Consider the following 24,433-nt stretch of genomic DNA (forward strand, 5'->3'; position numbering starts at 1 on the left):
GACAAATTTTAAATGCCTCTGCTGGAGCCCTCGAGTGCAAAGGGTTAATAATGATTATTATTAACAAATTTATCAAATAACAAGAAAATATTTGAATATTTTACATATAGAAACAACAAGAAAATATTTGAATATTTTACATTTTTAAGAATTAACCGGTACGCAATCTGTTAATATAGATGAACTCGGAAATGAAATAAAGGAACAGAATTAATGTTACTATACCATTATGATGATTGAATAATTAAACGACATAATTAAAACTTATAAATACAAACTTTAGTTGGAACATTCATTTGTAAATAATACGTGCAGTAATATAAGAATTCAAGGATTGGAATTGCTGGGGATCTAAATACTGATCTCAGATTTCAACGATGTTTTATTATTTTTTTCTTCAGGTCGAGTCCGTGGATTTAGCGTTGAAGCTGCTGGACAACTCACAGGTAAGAGGCAAAGTGCTGTCGGTTCAAAGGGCGAAGTTCCAAATGAAAGGAGACTCGTACGATCCAGCCTTGAAGCCGAAACGAAAAAAGAAGGACAAGGACCGACAAAAGAAGATCCGCGAGAAGTAAGTTGCACCCATTAATTAGGTCACAAGCAACTCCCCTGTAACAAAGTTCTCTTACAGAATGGTTCCTAACAGGTTCAGTAAATTCAACTGGACAAATTACGGCAATATTACTTTCTGGTAGAATAATTTCTGCTGTACGATTGAAGAATTATGAAATAATTATTAAATTACAGTAATATCGCAGACTCAATGCGAATCTCAGAATATTTTAGATTCACATCAATTTACGATCGAAAGGTTTACGTCATTTCCTAAACAATCTAATCACATTTATTTTAAGTGAAAAAACTTCTTATCTCCTTTCTTTGTAGTTTTGAAAATGACAGCAATATAGGACATCGTTAATGAAACAAATCATATTTTTTGCTCGGAAATGAATATCATATTTAATAAAGAATAATGGCTTATTTATTGTTTACCCCGTAGTTTACAAATAAAACAGTTTACTATAAATATTTAGTATGTCATTAATATTTATGCGACTCACCTTAACAACATAACGTCCAACCTTTGTTTATAAATCCAAAGGTATATAACGATTTAAATGTTCATTATCATTATCTATATTCCAACATTCACATTTATATCTATCGTAATCATTATGCAGTTGTTACTCAATAACTTCTCAGTTCTACAGCGTATAGCATTTCACAGAAATAATCATTTCCGAGGAACAATTATTTAATAACAATCTTCAATTATAACTTCTCAATAACTTTTACAAGGAAGTAGTACAGCATCTTGTTTCGTTGAATTTACTGTGAATGCGTTAGAAACTCTACGGTGGAACCTTGTTATCGAAGGACACAATTAACCGTTCATAATTAAAACAATCTTAACATTCCCAAATTAATCGCTGTTCGCCAGTTATTTAACCAGAATAACTTCGATAAAAGCGCAGCGTCTTTTCCTTTGAACGAGCATTTTACTTCGTCGTTATAACGTAAAATATTTTGAACGTCCGTTTTTGCATCTTCCCTCGCCAAGAACTGAATGCAGGATGCATTCAACCGTTTCACATCCCAGGAACGGTGTACGATCAAAGAAAAACCGTGTTCAGTTTTTTTCTTCGTCTCCCGCTATCTTGATCCGAGAGAAATCCGTGGAAAGAGCAAATTCTCCTGCTCGGTTCTACCCATGAAATCGCATCTTTGAGCATATCCGGCGTTCCTCTTTCCATTCAGTTCGGCTCATTCATCTCGGCCCAATGACGACCATACCGGAATGCGTATCATGTGTTACCACTTAATCTCCAGGAAATCGAGATTCGCCTCGTCCCTGTACTCAATTTATATTGCCCCCGCCCGCACTTCCGCTCTGCACAGTTTCTGTACACACGATTACAAAAACTTTATAACGATTTGGAAAACGATGTGTCTTTAACACGTTGAACGCTGTATAATTTCATAGAGCAAAACACAAAATGGGAGAAATATAATATTAAATCATTTGAGTTGCATTATTATTGCATCTGGGTAAATGTCACCGCATTGGGTAGCATTATTTATAATGTAGAAATGTTTTCAAATAATCATCGATTAATTGAGTGAATTGTAATAATTTCAATTTCCATGGCATTCATGTTAATTATGATTTAATGTAATTTGATCTATCAATTCAAATTTATCGGAAAAATACATTTTGGAGTACATAGTCGGTGTAACTATTAAGTAATAAAATAAAAACAACAGTAATAGTAATAATATAAGAAATTAGCAAATATGCAATTTCTTAACTTTAATACAAAGGAGCGTAATCATTTGAAACTTTGAAAAATGCTGGCATCTTTCAGATTCTCCTCAGCTTAATTAAAAAAATTCCCGATATTTATAAGTGTGTTCACTTTCTTGTCTAGAAGGGTTAAAAATTGTTCATCTTTGAAACTCAACACAAAGTGATTTGAAGCTAATACAAACATAGTGTTGAAAATTGTTCATTGTTGAATTAAATTTCAATAAATAACGGAGTTTTATTGTGAAAAATATAAGTTTATTAAAAAATACATAAAGTCTACTGTTGACCACGAAATATATTGCAGTTCTTCGGACTATTGTGGGCGACAAGAATATCATTTGAGGTTGCGCGTACATTCCTGTTCTGGGCAAATATTATCAAGTGTACTTTAGGGGTTGATTTGTTCCGTGGAACCACATTATATCGACGCAAATCAAACATTGCCCGGTTCAACTGTGTCCCTCGGGAGAACTTTCCTTTTCTATTATTTGTAATTGGATTCTGTTTGATGTACACGGTTCATAATTGAATGAAAGCATTGGTGTACACTAGGGAAATTGCAAAGTTGGAAAAAGTGGGTCATGTTGAGAAACTACGTCACTCAGTCGTTTAAAGAGTTCAAATCTCTGGATAAGTTTTCACGAGATTGCTAACCTCTGTCGTAATATCGCGTATCCGAGAAATCCATAGACTTATCTTTCTAAGGGAGAAAACAATTTTGATAATTACTTTTTCACATTTGAAGTTAGCGTCAGAATTCATCGTTCTTTTGCTCCTCGCGATGTAAACATGTATGACTGTCCGTAAAATAGAATTACTTTCGAGAGATTCATAAAATTATAACTAAAATTAGCGATTCGACCTTTCTACGCTATTGGGTTAATTGTTACGTTAATATTTTATAAATTAAATCAAATCACATGCAATTGGACGCCTAATTATGTAGGAGAATGCATTGTCTGTAACTGGATTGGGCTTGGTACTATTAATTAATTTATGTATTTCTATAACAAAAATTATAATTAAGAAGATATCGTCGTACTTTTTATTATTAACACGTTGAATGCCGCACGATTTCATAGAGCAAAATACACAAAGTGAATAAATATAATATTAAATCATTCGATTGAATTGCATCATGATTATTACGTTCATCTGGTTGAATGTTATCGAATTAGGTAGTGTTATTTATAATATAGAAATGTTTTCAAATAATCATCGTTTAATCGAGTGTACTACAGTAATTCGATTTTGTTGGGGGTCACCGGTGACCCCATGGCATTCAACGTGTTAAGCAACAAATATTCGGAAACTTATAATTTTGAATACCTGTTTCTCATACTTTTATATTTTTGAATGAAAGCAATTCGATATTTAATATTCTTTTCAACAGCGCATACATATGGTTTTCTTCTTATCGTACGTTTCGAAATTAACATTTTCAAATATTTTTCGATACCCGCATCTCGTTTTAATTATTCAGCAGCTGCGCTTGCTGGTGTCGCTTCACCTGTTGTAACGCAGCAAACGATTTGTTATTCGTCTCGACGTGTTGGTGTTTTTAGTCGCCCTTCCATTACGGATCTTCAGTTTCTTTTCTTTTTTTTGCGTGATCTTAAAATGATTGCTTCTTTTATACATTTCAGGTATTTTAGTTGTGAAATACCTGAACCGTGGCAGAAAAATAATTTTATCCTTTCTCTATTCAATATTCAGTCATATCAAATTTTTAATTGGTTGTGATCAATTTTAAATAGATCTGGAGCAGGCAAATACTTTTGTACGTATTTATTTAGAAATGTCCCATGATAGATTTCAATTTAATTTTGTAACTATTTCACGGTATCACCACAAACAATATATTTATTCCCATTATTTTACAATTTATTATAATTTATTGTTTCTCTGGTAGATCGACAATGCGAATAACAATTGTAGATTGAATTCATCAATGCGAGGAATCTTCTAATTTAAAGAAATAATCTTCATACTGTATTGACTGTGGTATTAATTCCTCTTTTCGTTAATTATTTTTTAATTCATAAGTTGCACAGTAAGCTTTCAAAATTTAATATCATTGCAGGTATTGGAGAACACAGTAAAGGTGAAATTAGTAAACTTTTTATGTAACTCCACACATTCGAGACGTTTAACTGACAGTCAACCCATATCACCCCGCGCCAATAACTTTATTTCCAATTTTACCTAGAAATTACAGTCAAACCTGTTTTTGTGCGGACCTTTTTTATGCGATTTCTTCTTCGTGCAATTTATTTTGTGCGATTTTTTTATGCGGTATATGAATTCCAATGATGTTGTTTTTCAAGTAAAGATAGCGACTTTGAACCAGTTCATCGCAAGAAGATGCGCGTTTTGGACTACGACGAGTAGCAGTGAATTGTGCATTGTGAAAATTCTCCATGTATGAGAAATTAAATTTTTGTTAAATGATTCCATGTAATATAATTATTTATTTTCTTTGAAAGCACTTTCTCACTATTTCGTAAATTTCTGAACATTTTTTTGTGCGGTCCCTATCTACCGCACAGGTTTGACTGTACGTGTAACAATTAAAACAAAAGACAGTAGTATATATTCTTACATTTCATAAAATTAAAATTTCTTAAGAGCGCAACGAAAACAGCTCAGTTGCTCGCCGATAGCGAAAAGAGAACTGCGTCATATGCGGAATATTCCGCTTACGGATGCAAATGGGTTAAGGAACTGTGACGAAAGAATATTCTAGAAAGTGTGCGTGTGAGATGAACGTATCTGAATGTATATATTGTGCGCGTGATTTGATTTAGATTGCTTATTTTATTACAAGTCACGCAGTAAGAATATTGTTTATACAAATTAAATATTTTCATTCTCCTGTAAATTCTTGGGGGAGAGAATAGAGTCTTTAAAGAATGTTGCCGTTCGCGCTGTTTATTATATGCGGTGGAACCGGATGCCAAGAAGCCTCCGGACCAAGTTCGACGCGACCAGACTGCTTGGCGTTGGCGGGTTCCGGTAAAAGCAGCTGTGAGACTCGATTACTCACGTCAGGACGCCATGGTTCGCGCGTATAACGCGGCTTGGCGCATCAGCCGGCTGCACTTTCTTGTACTCGTCCACTTTCCTCTCGGTGTGACGAGCAAAAAGACTGTACCCTCCGCCTCTCGTTCGCGAGACACATGTGAAACACCATCTTGATTCTTTTGGTTACCGCGCCTTTCGCATATTTGCGCGGAAATTTCAGTCTATTTAATCCTTTTCACTCCTGTGCCGAGGGGGATTCAAATTTCAAGAATTTTTGCTATAATTATTCATAATATCCTAATATTTACATAGTACTCGTTGCGTAAATAATATTTTCAGGTATAATTATATAACCGCACTGTATTAAAACTATAGTTGATTGAAAATTATTTATGTTAATGCAATTTCCTAAACGAAAAACGAACACTTTGGACTCTAATACATATATAATCGCTGTAAAAATGATAACAGTAGATTATTATCAGTTTCTCCAGATATTCGTTATAGTATTCAAGTGAAACTATCTATTTTCGAAATCATTTCGAATATTCAATACTTTTATAATATCAATAATTGCGAAACAAGGAAACTGAAACCAGTCATCGTGACTGGTAAGGTGGTCCTTGTGTTAATGTGATTAACTTGCAGTTTTTGTTTCAAATTACGTCGATGAAATTTCGATTGGATCTTCACTTATGAATGAAGAATTTCGAAATGGGCCATCTTCGTTCGACGTATTGTGTCTACGATTTTGACAATTGGAAAACAAGCGATTATTAACCCTTTGAACTCTGTAGGTTCCAATATTGCACCAGTTACAATATTAAATATTTCAATGAATCTTAAAGAAACTACCCTAAAATTATTCGATTTTCCACACATCCTAACTTCGTACAGAGAAGGAAAATAACAGATCGAAGAAATGTTATAGCATTTCTCATTTTCGCTAATACTATAAAAATTAGTCGCAGTTGCTGATAGATTACAAAACAACCTGGAGTGCTAAGGGTTAACCCTTTGTACTCGACAGTTTCTGCCCGGAAATATTCAACATTTTCCAACGAGATATAGTCGACATCGTTTGAAACTAATTCAACAATTCACAGATAAATTAAGCGACAAAGCTATTTTATCTCAATACTTCACATAGCAATAGAAAGTTTCATTTAAAATACTAAATATTCACTTCATAATTTTGCAGTGTCAAATCGAATGGTGACTCAGAGTCACCTCTCGAGTGCTAGGGGTTACTAACGGTATTCTGATCCACCTGGTATTTCTAGTACTAATAACAAAAAAGTCATCCAGTTAGCAGATTAATCTGCCACTCAGCATTTCAATTTGAAACACGAATACGTCGAATGCTAAAAACAAATAAACACGTTTCCGCAGGCTTCTATTTTCAATCGACTCGCTTCTGAAACGTTCTACACGCCCTGCGTACACTCGGAGCAACAAGAATTTCCCAAGGCGTCCTCGCTCGAGGAACCCAGAGCGCTTTATGTCGAGCAGAATAAGTCGTATCGCCTCGAAATCCGCAGACACGCGGGAACAGGGCCCTTATCCGTGGCCGGTGTCCATAATCATCAGTTACCCAGCTCTTTGCCGTCTTCATCGGCGCTCACGGTTGTCTGTCGCAGGACGAGAGCAACGAGGAGCGAGAGTTCGATGGCCTCGGGCCCGTGAAAACCAGTTATTTGCGAACGGAGCCGGGCCCTCCTCGGCTGTTCTTTGCCGGAAGTGCTCGGTCTAACGGTCTTTTCACGTCCACGAATCCATCGGCTATCTCGTTTCCCATCCAGATTGATTTTCCTCTCTTTCCTCGCCGGAATATACTCGATCGATCCTTCTCCTTGCCGCCTTCAACCTCTTGCACTGTTATTTCTCTCGTAACTACGCTCGCTGGAGTTAGTTTGTTGTTCCATCGCAAATAATAACCTCGCAAATCCGTCGAGTTTGCGTGAATTCTGGAACATTCAACTAGTTAAGCCCTTGCCCTTTGATTTATTCCTCGACTATGATCGATAAACTACTCTGTCATTAATAATTTGTATAGAAAAAGAGGAAACTTCTGGAAATATTTTATTTTCATGTTCTTTCTACAGTATAATAAGTGATAACCGAAGGATAATATTTAATTTGAATTCAAAAGAATTGAATTTATGCTTATGACATTCCGTTCAAAATCTTTGCCGCGAGTCTGACATGTTAGTACAAGGTAAAGGGTTAATAGGTGCTTTTCGTCCTAGGATTTGTAATTTCAAAGATAACCAACCGAATGAGATCTCCCACTTTTCCCTTAGCAACGATTGCCTTCTATTTTGTTTATCTTTTTGTTACTTCGTAAGCCTTGAACTCGGTTATTCTCAATTATCAAATACTTTTCTAAAGCGCAATCTTTAATAAAATTATCTCATTAAAATTAAGGGAAGAGGTTATGGTTAACCCTTTGCACTCGGAAGTTTTTCATTAGAAATATTTTAACATTTCCTGATGAGATAGAGAGGATATTCTATGGAACTAGCTCGATCAGGAATCATACTTACATTGAGAGACAAAGCTGTTTTGTTTGAATATTTCTCGAATTGATGCACTGTACGAAGTTTCATATTAAGTATCAAATTTTATAGTTTTACTGTGTGAAATCAGGTGATGAGTGAGAGTCACCTCTCGAGTGCAAAGGGTTAATAGTTGATTTTTACGAGGTAGAAAGCGTTCGGTCAGATATGGCGCAGTTGCTAGTGTTAAACCTAAGTGTTAACCTTTTGCACTCGAGAGGTGACTCTCAGACACCGTTTGATTCGATACAGCGAAACTACGAAGTTGAATATTTAGTATAAATTAAACTTTGTATCGCCATAGGAAGTATTTAAATAAAATAGCTTTGTCGCTTAATTTATCTGTGAATCTTCGTTAAATCAGTTTCAAACAATGTCGTCTGTATCTCGTCGAAAAATGTTAAATATCTCCAGTGAAAAACTTTCGAGTGCAAAGGGTTAAGTTCTCTAAACTCGCGTGTTTTCAAAACCTCTGCGCGCTTCATTAGTTTATTGCTATTCGCCTCTCGCGCTAATTCCATCGGCCGTAGACTGAAAAGTCCACAGAGGCAAGGGGAGGCGTCACCTGCGGCACTCGGCCCGGTAGTAATGGCGGAATTAGTTTCGGCACGTCTTTACGAGCCGCGAACTGACGTGGAGCGTACGGCCGAGTCCTCTTGCTCCTCTTCACTTTTTAGCCATTGGCCGACTTGGTCCACGTAAATAACGCACTGTACCTCTAGCACTTCAATTGACTTTTGAAAATTTCGCTATAGAAACTCCAAGAATGCATCTGTTCAGGCTTCAATTTATTTACAATTCAATTTGCGTAGTGCTAAATGAATTTCTTTAATAATTTCTCAGAGAAACATTTGTCACCTTTCTAATAATTGCGGAAAGAAGACACCAGGCGTGGGTCATTTGACCCCTCTGGTAGTTTAGTGCTAGCGTACACGCGGCCATCGCGTGTCGCCCCAAAGTCAATCCTAAAGATGACGGTCCAATCAGAATCGAGAGTTTCCGCTTTTACAACAAAACGATGCATGAAGCAATGGAGTCAGTTTTCCAACTTACTAAATCGTACCGTCCACCGATTATAAGAGACCTGAAAGGAATTCGGCTCGGATTGGTCAGTTTTCAACGTTTCTCCATCTTACTTACGATACCAATTTGCTAGTCAATACGGTTACACATAACCATTCAAAACTGTAGGAGAAAGAGAACTTTATTTGAAGCAGTATAATTATTTCATGGCAACTCACAAATCAAACTCACACACTATTTATACACTCAGATGCTCTTACCTCACTCGCACACCATCTAGAACATTCTTTCATTACCATGCATTAACTTCACGTATATTTGGAATATTCTAGATTCATAGAAACGAACATTAACATAAAAATTGATATAGAGAAAATCAGTTTAGTCTAGAATATTCCAATGCTTTGAACATTATCACTCAATATATCTATTCTCACACTCAAATACATCCATTCCCACAAAACCATAAATAAAATCCCTAGCGAGAGACTCCTCTTGCGCTCCATCTTCTCGCGGACAGCGCGCAGTAGCTATAGCAGCAGACACCTCGGTTCGACGCATTTATGTTACTAATTAATCCGCGAAACGAAGAAAGCATAAGAAACAGAATGCAACAGAGTGAAATATAATTGGTGTCGAAGTTTGCCTCGGCTTTTGATGTTTACTGAATTCCGGGGACACGGAGGTCCGGTTACTATGTCCCTAGAAGCACCGAGGCGTGCGGTCAGTTCCTCTTGCCCCTGTGATTGCAACTGCTCGCGTGCTGGTCTGCCAAGTCAGTGGAGTTTTGGAAGTGAACTCGACGCTACTAACACTCTACTCTCCGGTTGAGAAATGTTGGCGGCTATTCTTCCAGAAGTCGGGTTGCCAAGGCGACTCTCCGACTCGCGATGTTTCGGTTTCGATTTTCGATGCATAGTCATCGTTGACACGCAGCAACGACATAGGACAGAAGCTAAACCGAATGCGGCGGAGTAAGATATAATGATGGAAAATAAAATTTTTTAGTTCCGTGTGTTATTACTACGCACCAATGATGATCGTGCATGGAAAATCGAGGCGGATTGAATGCCATGAATGGAAGAGTCCTTGTCTCCCTGACTTCATACTCCGAAGAATAGCCACCGACATTTCTCAGCCGAAAAGTACCTCCATGCGACTCGTTGTCTCCGGAAGCTTACGTTGGTAAGACTTCGGCCTCGGTTTATTGGACCTCGGGATTGGGATCCCATAAGTGCAATGGCCACCGCGCGAAATGAGCCCTCGTGACAGGTAAACTGCGGCTCGGACGAGATGACAGGCTACCAGCGAGCGATTTGGATCGGGCGGCAGAACGACTCCTCCACTCAGAATATTTGGGACGTCTTCATGTACAGGGTGTAGCTAAATTGCTGCGCAAATGATAAAGCATATGCTGTTCACTAAAGTAAAAGAACCTCAGTGAACGTGGATCCAAAACTCAATAGTTTTCGAGATAAAAATGGGTTTAGTTTAAAGGAATGTACGGGGACCGAATCAAGAACACCGAATTATCTCGAAAATCAGTGATACGAACAAATGTGTCGAACGAAAGTTGCAGGATATGAAATACTATATGTTACAGGAGGTGTTTGACCTTGAAACATTTTGCAGAGGTCACGTCACAATTCTTAAATAGAACCCTTTTCTATATTTTTATATATTATAACACTATATATATTATAACTTTTATATATTATAACAATTATAATATATATAATATTTAATTAATATATATTAATTAAAATACAATATCTGGTTAACTGGAAAATTGTTGACATACCAACCCAAAATTCTAAACATACAATTTCGAGAAACATTATAATTTGAATAATAGCTCGTTTATTTTGAGGATGGAAACTATTGTATCGTGCATAATTCAACAGATATAAAGTCTGTTCAACCCCTGTACGAAAATATATATATATATATTTGTTCCTGAAACGCTTCGTGCAAGAATTTCTGATTCCACGGCGTCGCGCGTGCAATTCCGACCGTTAGCATGTTTCACGTAACTGCTAGATAACGAGCGGTCGCGCTGTCTCCTCACGAATCCCTGGTCCGAATGCAACCTTATTTTTGGACACGAATCATTTCGCTTCGCCTTGAATGAGCAAGATTCTTGGAACCGCGTGAGTAACGCACGGAATACTTTCCTCTGACCAATTTAAATCGTGATCCGGTGATTAATGCGTCGCAATGGCGCGAGTAGAATTTGCATATGGCGGAGAGTGTGCGTCGAGGAACGCTGACGTTATCAATTGAATTTCGATACTGACTAAAAATCCCTATTTCGCGTGTTTGCGAATACACGTATAATTTTTATTACTGGGGTACTTGTGCGTGTATTTTTATTGTACAATAAGGAGCATAACTTATTGAGGGGCAATCAAATATAAAAAAGTTCCGCAGGTTACGAATGTGTAATTTGAATTCTCTTACATATTTAGCACTAAATATTTTGAGTAACGAAACACTTTTGGAAAAATGATGAAATTTTAGCATTTTAGAATTGAACGTACCACTTTGTAAAGTTGAGACTTTTCACTTTTATAAATTTGACGAATGACAACGTTTGTTATAAATACAAATTACACCTGTATTTTATTTTAAAACTGTTTCTACTAAAGGTGTCAAAAGGCAGCTTTTGAAATTTTAACACAATTATTTTTCAAGTTTAGTCGTATATTCTGAATTGACTTTTTGATTTTTCCAATAACGATTGTAAAATTTATTAGAAGAAATGTCCAATATTCGATTAAAGAACAATGATTAAATTGAGAAAATAATTTTAAGTTAAAATTTCAAAAAGTGTTCGACGTTATCGGCAGGAACAGTGTTAAATAACTTTCGATTGGACAGGAAAATTATATTTCGTAATCTTGTAGATTTTATACAAAAATTAGAAGTATCTAAAACTGTAAGTTACAAATATCAGCGGAACAATTAAACTCGCAGTATGGGGTTCATGACTTATCAGTAGTCAAGATTCTTGAGTATAGACTTGCAAATTAACCAGATAACGCATTCCACGCGTTTCTCCGTCACACCGCAAACATTTATTTTCCGTGATAAGTACATTAGTCACGATATATTTTCATTTCTAATATACATACGCTCTAGTTTTGTTTTAACTAAGCTCATATCGCGATTTCTCCGCTTAGCACAGTCACTAACCACAAATTCCGACGAGTTCTCTGAAAATAAAATTGAACGTCTCCTTTTTTAAGGAAAATAATGTTCCGCGATGTAATTAAAAAATAGTGTGCAATATACGAAACTAGAAAATGTAATATATAATTATTAGGTACATGGGAATTACTTTATCAGAATCTGTTTACTTTTTATTGACAATTAAACAAATATTCATAAAATATCAAAAGTCCTATATTTTCTTTTAAATTCTTGAAAATCGGCAGGTGTATACAAACTTTCTTAACTGACTATACATGTAGTTTACATTTGTAAAATATCCAAAAAACGAGGGTATATTATAGATATTCCATAAATTTTATTGGAAAACAAAAACAATTCACTGCTCACTCTATTAACCCTTCAAGGACGAACGTGTTTTTGTATGAAGTTTCTTAGTTTTTGTATATATAGCAAAGTAAGTTCATATCACTGAAAATTGTCATTCACACAATTCGATTTTCTGAAAATTGGCATCACGATTAAAGAAGCAGCTTATTTTTATAAAATGAATTCTATTTTCCAAAAAAGAAAAAGTGTGTATTGCGCCAGTCGCTTCTTTAATTGTTATAGCAAGAAATGAACTATTTTTACGTATTCCCGTAAATTGTATTGAACAGAATACTTCCCTCTTTTACAGACTCCCATTCAGTTTCTTTAAAACAATTATGTGACTGGGAACTTAACAAAAATGAACAATGCGATTATACACTTTTCGTTCAGATTCTACTGCAACATAAAAGCTTATATCAAGTTTCAGGAACTCCTTGTAAAAGAGAAACTCTAATCTTCAAATCCATGGTAGATTCAGTGCCAAAAAGAATTGTTAATGTCCGCAGTGACGTTTGAATTCGTGAAACGTCGGATAACGCATCGGGAATACGCGTGTTTACTTTATTATCCGTTACATGAAGCAGAAACCTCATAAAAAAGAATTGCTTATAAAATATAATAGTAGAAGCTTGACGCTTAACACTGAAACGACCGAATATTTAACCAGTTAAGCGTGGAATTTATAAATCTCATTGTGCGTGCAATAAAATCAAATAATAAAGTGTATACTCGTTAAATGCAGGCCAAATGCACTTAAAATATATCCTAACGTAAAATTGATTTTTCTTTATTTCTGCTGATATTCGTTATAGCACGCCAGTGAAATTATTAACTTATAAGCTAATTTTGGATATTCAACACTTCTATATCAATAATTGCAAAATAAAAACTGAAACCAGTCATCTTGACTGATACGTAGTTCTGGTTTCAACATGTTAAATGCCACAAATGTTGAGCGTTTTAAGTAACACTTATTCTTTTGTAGCATAGATAAGCAGGAACAGTTATTCATTATTTAACATCACGATCCTTATCAACTTATATTACATACTTATATAATATAACTATCATCAACATACTTGCGTTATTGAAAATATTTATTCAACATCAGTCATCTTGCATATTATGTCTTGGTTCAATTGCTTGGACAAGAAATAAAATTGCTTAACAATTTCTAAGCAATTCAGAAGCTTCAGACATCATCAACATGGCGCCTACCGTGTCGAAATAAACTCGGACAGAACGTTGTACGCCGTTTTATCGGAAAGTTACAAGAATAAACAGATCGCCGATGTTCTGATCGCAATTTAGCGACCCTTTAATTTTATGTAGTGGTGTAAACACTGATCCGAGGAATGTTTATAACATCCCATCATCCTGTCGGCCGGTGTACACGCCCCCCGCGCGGTAAACATCGTGAAAAGGGAACAAAGGGAAAATGGCTTCCACATATGGCAACTTGTCACCGCGGCATCGTAAATCTATCTAAAGAATGTCCTTCCAACGACAGAGATTTATTGCGCATATGTGGTACACGCGTGTTGCGGCGGTGTGCCCGTCGATGTCCATTTATCAACATAATCTTATACGATACAAAATTATCCTATTTAATATCCCGGCCGCCCGCGTCCGCGAACCTGTTCAATAAACCATCTCGCGGCGACGTTCGTATCGATTTATCTCCTGGAATCTGCGCCGCGGGAAAACATTATCCGGGCGACACGCTGTTCAGTCATTGATATTATTATCGTCTTCGCGCCCGGTTAATTGTGCCGGTGATCGCTTAATATTAATGGAGTCTTGTCACGGCAGGCGTTTCTAATCGGCAAACGACACCCGTTCTATCGTCTTAATTGATATTCCACGGCGGATCCGCGATTGCCTCGATCGACATCGCGAGGGTGAAATCGACGACTAATTATCCGCATCAGCCCGCGTGTAATCGGAGGAATTAAGTTTTTCTTCTGGCGTTTGATTCATTGATCTCGTGGTGGGTGGTGATTATCGCCGAGATTCTGACGCCGGGATACGGACTGACGCTTTTCGTAATAGGGATGATGCATATCTGCGGAGCTTCCATTCGTTGCGGTCAATTGCGAGCTTACTCGTGCTTCGGTTTTTGAATTTAGATTGATTTTATGTAGATAGAAGTCGTAGAGGCTTGTTCTATTAATCCTTTGTGGACGAAGATTCGTCGAGACATAAAGAACCTTCAACAGATTACGATGAATTATGTATGGAATGCTTAATTAATATAAAAAAGGAAACTACGTGGTGATCTCTTGCTGTTCGAGTAAATCATTTGCAACTTAATCTTCCGGATATGAAGATTTCATCAAATGTGGACATTCGTTCGCAAAGGATTAATGAATACGTAAAGCGATTCGTAATGACCGCAAGGAGAAAGAGTTGGAAAGGAAATGAGATATCACAGAGTGTGTTCTATCTGAAGAGGGAACCTTTTTCAACCAGCACGCGTCGATTTTGATGAAACTTATTTGAGACATAGTTCTCAAAAGAATTGTTGACACACAATTTTTCTTATCGGCCAGCATTCACTTCGAGGAGGTGAAAACACCCCTCGAAGTTGAGGGTTGAAAGTATATTTTTTACGATATCTCTGAAACTACGGGCTGCATAAAAGAAATCTAAACTATTCATTTCGAAGCGAACAATTTGAAAAGGAATATTTTTTCTATATCCTCTAGTTTCGGAGATATTGTAAATATACGTTCAACCCTGAACTTTGGGGCATGTCTTCATCTCTTTGAAGTAGATGTAAATATGTGTTCAGTAAGGTGCGTCAAAAATATTAAATTTTATTATTATTAATTTTTTTTCAAACGAAATACCACGCTAACGATTGCTGTAGTATCTTTGTTGTATCTTATACGGGCATTTATTGTACAGTTTATTAAATTGTAGAAGTAGAAATAGACAATCAGGGTTCATATTCGTGTAATTGGATCAACGAAAACCGATTGAAACATTTACCAAATAATGTTTATAAAATTCAATCTGCGTCAAATTGACGCGCTCCATAAACCTAGTGTTAAAAAAGACTTCAAATTATATTAATACTGGAACTATCGTACCAGTCAAAATGACTGGTTTCGATTTGGCTGTTTCGAAATTATTGATGTCTTAAAAGCATTAAATATTTGAAATGATCTTGAAAATAAATAGTTCCATTCGAATGCTGCAATGAATGTCTGAAGAAACTGAAAATAATTTATTGTTACAATTTTCATAGGGGATCACGTATTAATCGTATTAAATTCTCGGTAGTTCTCTGACTCCTATCTTATGAAACACGGGAAAAGCCCAATGTGCAACTGATGCAACATAGTGAATAGAACACGTCATCACGTCGTGCATTAACCCTTTGAACTCTGTAGCCTCGAATATTGCACCAGTTACAATATTAAATATTTTAATGAATCTTAAAGAAACTATTCTAAAATTACTCGATTTCTCACACATCCAGATTTTGTACTAAGAAGGAAAATAAAAGATCGAAGAAATGTTACAGCATTTCTCATTTTAGGAATACTATAAAAATTAGTTTACAGTTGCTGATAGATTACAAAACCTGGAGTGCTAAGGGTTAAATACCAAAGGGAAAGAATTAAATATGAAATAAAAGAAGACATGCTCCTGCTACATTTTAAAATTTCTAAAAGAAATAGTACACTTAACACGTTGCATTCCGGTAACGAGAAACCTCGTTTTTATATAAAGACAACTAACTATGTAACTTCGCTAATTACCACATTCAAAAAAATATTAAATTTGATCAGAACTGATTATCTATATAAAATATATCAAATAAAAATACGATACTTGCGTTTTTCTGTATGTATTGATATAAGTTGGTCTCATTGAAAATCGTCGTCCGCACAATTCGGTTTCCTAAAAGTTAGCCGGCACGCAATATGTTAATTTACTCAGCCAGCTACAACTAAGGAATACACAATACAATCATATACATAGATAATCATCTGCATAATTTAAAGTAGCTGCCAATGACCCAATGAGGTTGACGCAACCTAAAACATGCAATAAAAAGAAGTTCTGTTCATTCGATGTGCTCCAAGAAAATTCATTTTTAAATCAATGCAAAGTTTGCCTCACCGGAATCCGAGTGGCACAAGAAAGTATTACGCGAGATTAGGATAATCGAAACTTCACTGGTCTTGTTTGAGAAATACCAAATCTTTGAATGTTCGAGACAAACATTTGCGACAGAACAATATTTACGGTGTCGAGAGTAATTGACCCGTTCGTTGGCAAAGCGATTAAGTCCACAAAGCGGAAACTAGAGAAATCGATACAGGAAGTATGTCTTTATTACAGCCTGTGGCTCAAATCGTTGGATAAGTTATAGCATAATAATAAACAATGATACAACAGAAGAAAAACAACAAAGCACTGTTTGCTGCAACTCGACTCGTGTTCATCGTGATAAATTATAAACTGTAATCGCTTTGATTTTTTAAATAAACCTATCATTCCAAGCTAATATCCTAGTATTTCAACCAATTTTCGTTGCATTCATCCATTCTTAATATCATTACTTTCGCATCATGTCTGAGTACGATTTTGGTACTCCCGAAATATTCTCGAATCAATTACTACCGTGTCTTGTTAAATTATAATTGAATTAAGTAACTTTGATGCCAGTTTCGGAGTAAAAGCCGAAGATATTTCGGACCAAAATTGATTAAGTATTAATACTTTCGTAGTTGTTGGTTCCGACGTAACAGTCTCAACTGGATACCATTTACAATTTCAAAAAGTAAAACTATTTATTGTACCATTTATTCTATTATTTCTAGAAAAATTGTTGTTCCTTGATATCAGTCCTAGAAATTAAAGATTTAAAAGTAGACAATTAACTCATATTTCTGCAATCGCATCAATTAAAATTTATAAACATTTACCAGATTATTTGTAAATCGTTATAAACATTCACCAGATACGTTTATAAAAATACACGTCACATTCGCGCGTTCCGTGAACCTAGTGTCAAGAAGCGTCCAGTATATTTGCTTGCAGAAAAGGACCCTGGAATTCCCATAAATTTTATTATCGTGTACGTCTACGACGCGTGAATTCTCGTTGAGGATGACACTGGCTGGGATATTTTCCAGGCGTCATTCGCTGACAATTACCAGTTGTTCTGTATGTTCGAGGAACAGGCGAAATTTATGACTTCCTCAAAAATGGCACCGCAGCCATTCGACCACGTCGTAGACTTACGCACATGGCCCTAACACTAATGATAAGTGTCCAGTTGGATAACCAATCTGGTGGATTTATAAATAAATTGATGTGGATAGGCACACTTGTGAATAGACAGACAATCATTGGTTTGAGTTTTGAGTAATCGTCGGTGTCGATAGTTAATTATACAATTTTTGGCGAAATTTTCATTGTCCCTTGTTTTCTGTATTTCTGAGACTGTAGATATAAAGTGCAAAAGTGAACATGCACAGACTAATTGCAAGTTAATTTGTTTGCGGTAAAAATGTCGAAAGAACACATTCGACGTTTTATATTATAAGTATTTTAGAATAGTTTTGTTTTTTACTGTATATTTTCAGTTGCGTCAACACTATTGGGTCATTGGCAATTACTTCAAATTATGCAGATTGTTATACCAGAGTTGATACTAAAGGCACAGATACATTAGGAAGAAATTCGCGATATTTTGTTTGTTTTTTTGTATTTGTTTAATTCACTACTTTACTTCACTTTACTTTAAGGTACAGATACATTTGCAGGAAATTTCTGACAACTTCATAGCAACTTGCAGAAATGTTTACACTTTTATTTTATTTGATTTTGTCACTGTCATAAGTAAATTGAACTTACTGCCAACAATTTCAAAAATAATTTCCTAAATTACCTTTTCACTTTTAGTAAATTATACAAATGTGAAGAGTTTAAGAATCGTTAACTATAAAAGTATTACGTTTTCGCCTACCAGCGTTACACTGTTATATAGTATAATACAAAACACATGTTTCACCGGAACGAAGAAATATTTCCAGTAAGCCATAAATTGAACTGATGAGCAGTCAAGGTGGAGACCCGTGTAAAAAGAGAGGTAAATAAATCGATGGTACACGATTGGTATCAAAGATTCGGGAAACCGTTCGATGAAGACAACAAAAAATGGCAGCAAAACGGTAGAATCAATTTCCAATATCAACCGCAAGCAATCAAAGTCATGTTAGATCAGCAAACACTGGAACGCACGAACAGGTGACAGAGCAAGTAAATAAATAAACGAAGCAACGCATACACGGGGAGGCGAAGAAAAACAAGTGAGAGTCCGATGAAACCGAAGATAGTGAAAATACAAGTAGACCGCGACGCGAACGCGCGAGATACGAAAATTAAGATAAGAACATATGAATCGCTCGTGAAAACGCAACAGAAGCGGAGTGGTCCGTTTTTCTTCGCCGCAAAAAAAGGTTAAACGGTCCATTTGGAATCCGTTGACGAACAAATGTGTTAAGACTTCCCACAATGATGGGACACGTTGGGAGTCCACCACACACGACGCCGCGAAATTCTACGCTTCATTAATCGTTACATACGAAGGAACAAAGCGAGATCTATGCTCGCGATACAACGCGGAGGAGAGGATTGATCCGTCATCGTTCTATTCGCTAACAATCTGTTCCAGTTGGATTTATCGCTGCAGTGATCGTTACAATAAAGACGAGCATGGGACACAATGCTTCGTAAAGTTTAACATTAGAGCTACTGAACGTTTTGAATGAATAGAAAATTGAAAATTCAATTAATAAATTTGTTCTATAGCTTGAACTCGTAACCGTACGATTTTAAACGAAATTCATTTATCAACGCGGCGATCATTCGCGTGTCGTCCGTCATTCGACAGAGGACAGATCAATTTTTATTTAAAATTATTCTCGTTAATTAAATGAATTGTTAAAAGAACCAGTTAACTGTGGCATTCAGTTTGAAATATCTCTCGCTGTGCGCGCGATAAAATCAAATAATAAAGTGTGTATTTGTCGAACGCGGAGGAAATGAATTTATAATATATTCTAATGAAGAACTACAGCGAAACGAAGAAGAATTACACGTTTGTCTGAGAGGATAAATCATTTACCTTTGAAAAAATTAGTACCATTTTTGCGTCTTAAAATGACGAACTCTCGCGCCTGATAGTAAGAGAATTTAAGTTAATGAATTACTTCGTTTTATTCTTTGCTATGCAAAATGAAATAGATTGACAAGATGTCAGTATATTAGTATGTGACTTCAAAGTCACAAGGATCTATATTTCATATAAAGACACTTAGCTGTGCAACTTCGCTAATTACCGAAGCATTTAAGAAAATATTCACAATTCAGTTTTCTGAAAATTAGCTGACAGAAAGAAACTGAAATCCGCCATTTTGACGATTCCGGTTGTTCCAGTGTTAATAATGATGCGCTGATTCGAGTTTAGTAATTCGCTTGTTTGAATGTTACGTTAATAGTTACGATCTGAAGTATCTCTATCACCTGATTATTTACTCTTTCCTTTAAAACGTTCAGTGCCACGTGTACCACATATGGTACACGCCAATTTTTGTAAGAAAATACTTTTAAGGGACACATGGTCACGGATGGCGGTACACGTTACAAAGCAGCGAAAACATAAAGAAACGATATTTATATGAAAATTACCAAAAACTTGAATATAACTTAATAGTTTATTGAAAAAATCAGTGCAGTTCATAAGCAAAATATAACTAAAAACTCTAGCTAAAAACCTGAACGCCGGTGATTATATTAATATATTTATTAACCCTTAGTACTCTAGATGATTTTGTAATCTACCAACTCCAAGCCGTTTTTATAGTATCTCCAACACAAATGAAAAATGTTGTATTGTAACGTCCCTTAGATTTTTTTATTTTCCTTCTTAATACAAAATTTGGATATACAGAAGATCTAATAATCTTAGGGTAATTCTAAATTTATTCATTAAAATATTTAATAGTATCAATGATGTCATAGTGGAGCCCACAGAGTGCAAAGGGTTAACATCTATCTGACCGAAATTTTTAACGCATCAAAAGAAACGAGGAATGTTTTATTTTTTATTTGTATCACACATATTTAAGTTATATTATACAGAGCGAAATTATGAAGTGTGATGTTCAATGTTAAGTCATGTATAATTTAATGGTACATGGAATATACTACCGCGCGAAAGTAAAGGATCACTCGATTTTCGCTGAAAAATCGGCCGTGTTCAAAGTGCTATAACCTCAAAAGACTTCGTACCTCGTATCACAGTCAGCCGGGACTCGTTTGAAAATGTAAAGCTTCTACTTTCACAAACCAGCACTCATTTTTCTGTGACATTTTTTTCCCTGCGTGACGGAAGCGAAAATGGACATAGTTCTAGTTACGAGAATTTTATGAACTGAAACGTCTCTACGAATATTGAAAAATTATTTTTGGAACTATTTAAATTTAAAACCGAAGTCTCGCCTCAGCGGCAACCCCTTTAAACCTCATTCGCCACTTCTGTAATCGTTTTCTTTGACTTTAATTGAAATTATATATAAAAGTAATGTAAAGTAAAGATAAAATCGAGATAAAATAAAGATAAAATCAAATAATAAAGTGTGTACTCGTTAAAGACAGGGAAAATGCGCCTATCGTACATTCTAACTATCGACTAAAACAAAACGAAGAAATACATGTTTAACAGAACAAATTAATAACATTTCGCGTTCCAAGATGACGCGTATACTGGTCGAATGCAGGTAACTAGTTAATTAATTGCTAATTTTTTACGCAGTCTTAGAAATACTTGAACGAAAGAGGGAGAAAGGCAGTTGATATTTAACCACGTATTATAACTGGCGTGTAACTAAATTGTACATAATGACTATGATTAATCGTCTCCGGTGAGACTTACAAATTACGAACGTTAAACCGGGAAATATCGTTCTTTTACCAAGCGAGAACGACATGACTTTCAACTTTTTTTTACACTTACACGCATACACACTCGTATACAGCGCGAAAGTTGCGAACGTTCATCGATAATTAACTCCCGTGGTAATATATTTGATATGTCGAATTTAGTTAGAATCCTGTAACCGCGTAAGGAGCAATTAATTACTGTAACACATTTTACTTTCATGTTGTAACAGTTTAATGGATCGGTGCACGCTCGATAGTAGACGAATTAAATTTTTAAATTAGATGTTTCGAACGAATAGTTGGCATCATTGTGTGATATAATTTCAAAGTGAATTACATATTACATTCGAAATAACGTGTAAGTTTTAAATACGAGATGACTCACGAAAAAGTGATATAATATCGCATTACCGAGATCAAAGATAAAGATGTCAGAGAGAAAGGCCTTTGCTGGTCGACTCTTTTTTGACGTCATGTTCATTGTTGATCGAAGATCATCAGCGCTATTTTACGTAACGTTATATACACTGTGTAACAAAAATAACTGGAGTGGAACTTGTAGCAAACATTATTCTACCGAAGTGAAGAACGTTTTGTAATTAATTAAATGAAAGAACGTTACGTTCATTTCTGCGTCTAATATATTGTAAAATGATGAACGTTGCGTCACAAAGTGAAGAACGTTTTGTAATTAATTAAACGAAAGAACGTTACATTAATTTCTGCGTCTAGTATATTGTACATTCTCCTTTTCGAGATAATTACAATATTTCTCTTAACACCTCCGCGGTGAGCATCGCGAATTTGTGAAATTAATATTTTGTATCTTGCGCGAAGAAAATTAAATTACTCTCATGTGTGCCTCCGGTCGTAATTGTGTTAATTTACTTGGATTTTACGGTCATAGTCTTATGAGTAAAACCCTACAATATATTGTTTAATATTTGCTTATTACTAAATTATGCATTTTTAAATAAAATTTCATTCTTTCATCACTTCGATTTTCAATTTCTGTTGGCAAATATGAACGTTTGGCTGAAATGTCATTTTTATATTAAATTAGGGGATATAATAAGTATCTTAGAATTTTTACAGAAATAATTCATATTTTCAGTGGAGGGTTAAAAATGGCAAAATTTATAAATAATTGGCTGTTAAATATTAAAACGAATACATTAACACTAAATATACCGAGCAGTTAATTTGAGTTTCTGAAATTTCTCTATAAAAACTCCAACAGTGCATTTGTTGAGAGTTGAACTGATTTAGATTTCAGTTTGTGTTTGTTTAATAATTTCTCAGAGAAACATTTGTTATCTTTTTAATAATTATACAAAGAAAACGTTAGGAATGGGTCATTTTGACCCGTCTGGTAGTTTTAGTGTCAAGTATTCCACTTTTACCTGGAGATTAATTTTATGTCGCAAATAATTTACACGATGGACATATTTTTGTTATAGACTACTCGATTGGAGACCGGAACGTCCTCTAGGTGAACCACTTAAGCACGAAAGGGTCGTAATCATAAAGAATCTATTCTCACCCGAGGATTTCGATAAGGAGGTCGCATTATTACTGGAATATCAGCAGGATATTAGATCCGAATGTCTAAAATGCGGAGACGTACGAAAAGTTATTATTTACGACGTAAGTATTTCTCACATAAATCATTACTTTACAATGAATCTATATTAAAGAACACAATCAGGTTATTTATTTCATTCATCCTTTTCTAAAAAAAAAACCTTTTGGACACATCATCGTATTCTTTTCTAATAATCGTAGAAAAATATTACCTATTTAATTCATTAATTTACATATTTATGTATTGGAATAAATATTACAGCAAGCCTATGAAAATGCACCGTTATACATTTTAATAATATTTATAAGAAATTATTCATAAGAAAAGAAAAGAAGATACAAATTTTCTACAACGAAATAAGAAGTTCACAGCAAGATGGTAATTAAAAACACAATACAGGTGTTTGTGTTAATACACATTTTACGATTTAACGCATACGAATAGTGAAACGGAAATATGTTTATTCTATTGACGACTCCATCAATATCGTAGGAACACTGATTGAATTGCATTATTATTATTGCACGCTCATTCAGCTGAATGTCACCACGTTAGGTAGTATTATTTATAATATAGAAATGTTTTGAAATAAGGATCGTTTAATTGAATGAACTATAGTAGTTCCATTTGGTTGGAGGTCACCGGTGAGCCATTCGAGGTGTTAAGAACATGTTAAAGATAAGAATTCTAATATATAAGGTGGAGTGGGGTAAGTGCATAAACGGGCTCTCATTAATACATTTATTCTGATTAATACATTTGTTCAAAAATGTCATTTTTTAACATTTAACATTATACCATTACTATTAATATATTTTAGATCTTTTTATATTAGACTTTGTTTCACTAGTTCCTTTGTATTTATTTATTTATTTTATAGCAAACATATCAATAATTATACTCTTGCCCCATTTTCGGGGAAAGTGCACAGTTGTTGGATTTTTTCCAATTTTCTTAAAAAATTAAGATATACAAGTGAAATTGGCGTTTTTGTCGATGTTAATTAAAGCGTATTAACTCATGTATTCGTTGATTTCGATAAATGTTAACGTATTATAAAACAAATTAAAGACACATGGATTGAAAGTCAAACTTACCAGAAAACTGAGGTGCACTTACCCCACTCCAGCCTACAGATAGAAGTAAAAAATGAAAAAGTTGTTTAACACAGAAATTACAAACATCTCTTAGATTTCGAGCTTATTTGTTAGTCGAATGCACAGTCGGCTAAACGTAACGAGCGGAGCGCATTAGGGTCGCTTGTTATCTCCGTTCCGTGCGCCCAGTTTTGCATAGATTATTTCATCGTTGACGAGTTTTGACGTACCAACCAAAACTACATGAATATGAATACGCACATACGGGGCACATGTATCTCGGGTAGAACCTTCTGTACTTATAAAGTAGGAAACCTTGTTCCACTCA

General features: G+C 35.2%; 1 protein-coding gene across 2 annotated transcripts in view; it reads left to right on the plus strand.

The window, feature by feature from the left end:
* The window catches only part of barc (RRM1_TatSF1_like and RRM2_TatSF1_like domain-containing protein barc), a 126,902-nt gene that overhangs the window by 96,859 nt on the left and 5,610 nt on the right, over positions 1-24,433 (plus strand). For both annotated transcript variants that reach the window (XM_031981985.2, XM_031981986.2), the window contains exons 4-5: positions 402-571; positions 22,884-23,070. In XM_031981985.2, the coding sequence (XP_031837845.1) occupies positions 402-571; positions 22,884-23,070 (357 nt within the window). The remainder of the gene's footprint in view (positions 1-401; positions 572-22,883; positions 23,071-24,433) is intronic.

The sequence above is a fragment of the Nomia melanderi genome, chromosome 3 (genome assembly GCF_051020985.1).
Source record: "Nomia melanderi isolate GNS246 chromosome 3, iyNomMela1, whole genome shotgun sequence".
Lineage (NCBI taxonomy): Eukaryota > Metazoa > Arthropoda > Insecta > Hymenoptera > Halictidae > Nomia > Nomia melanderi.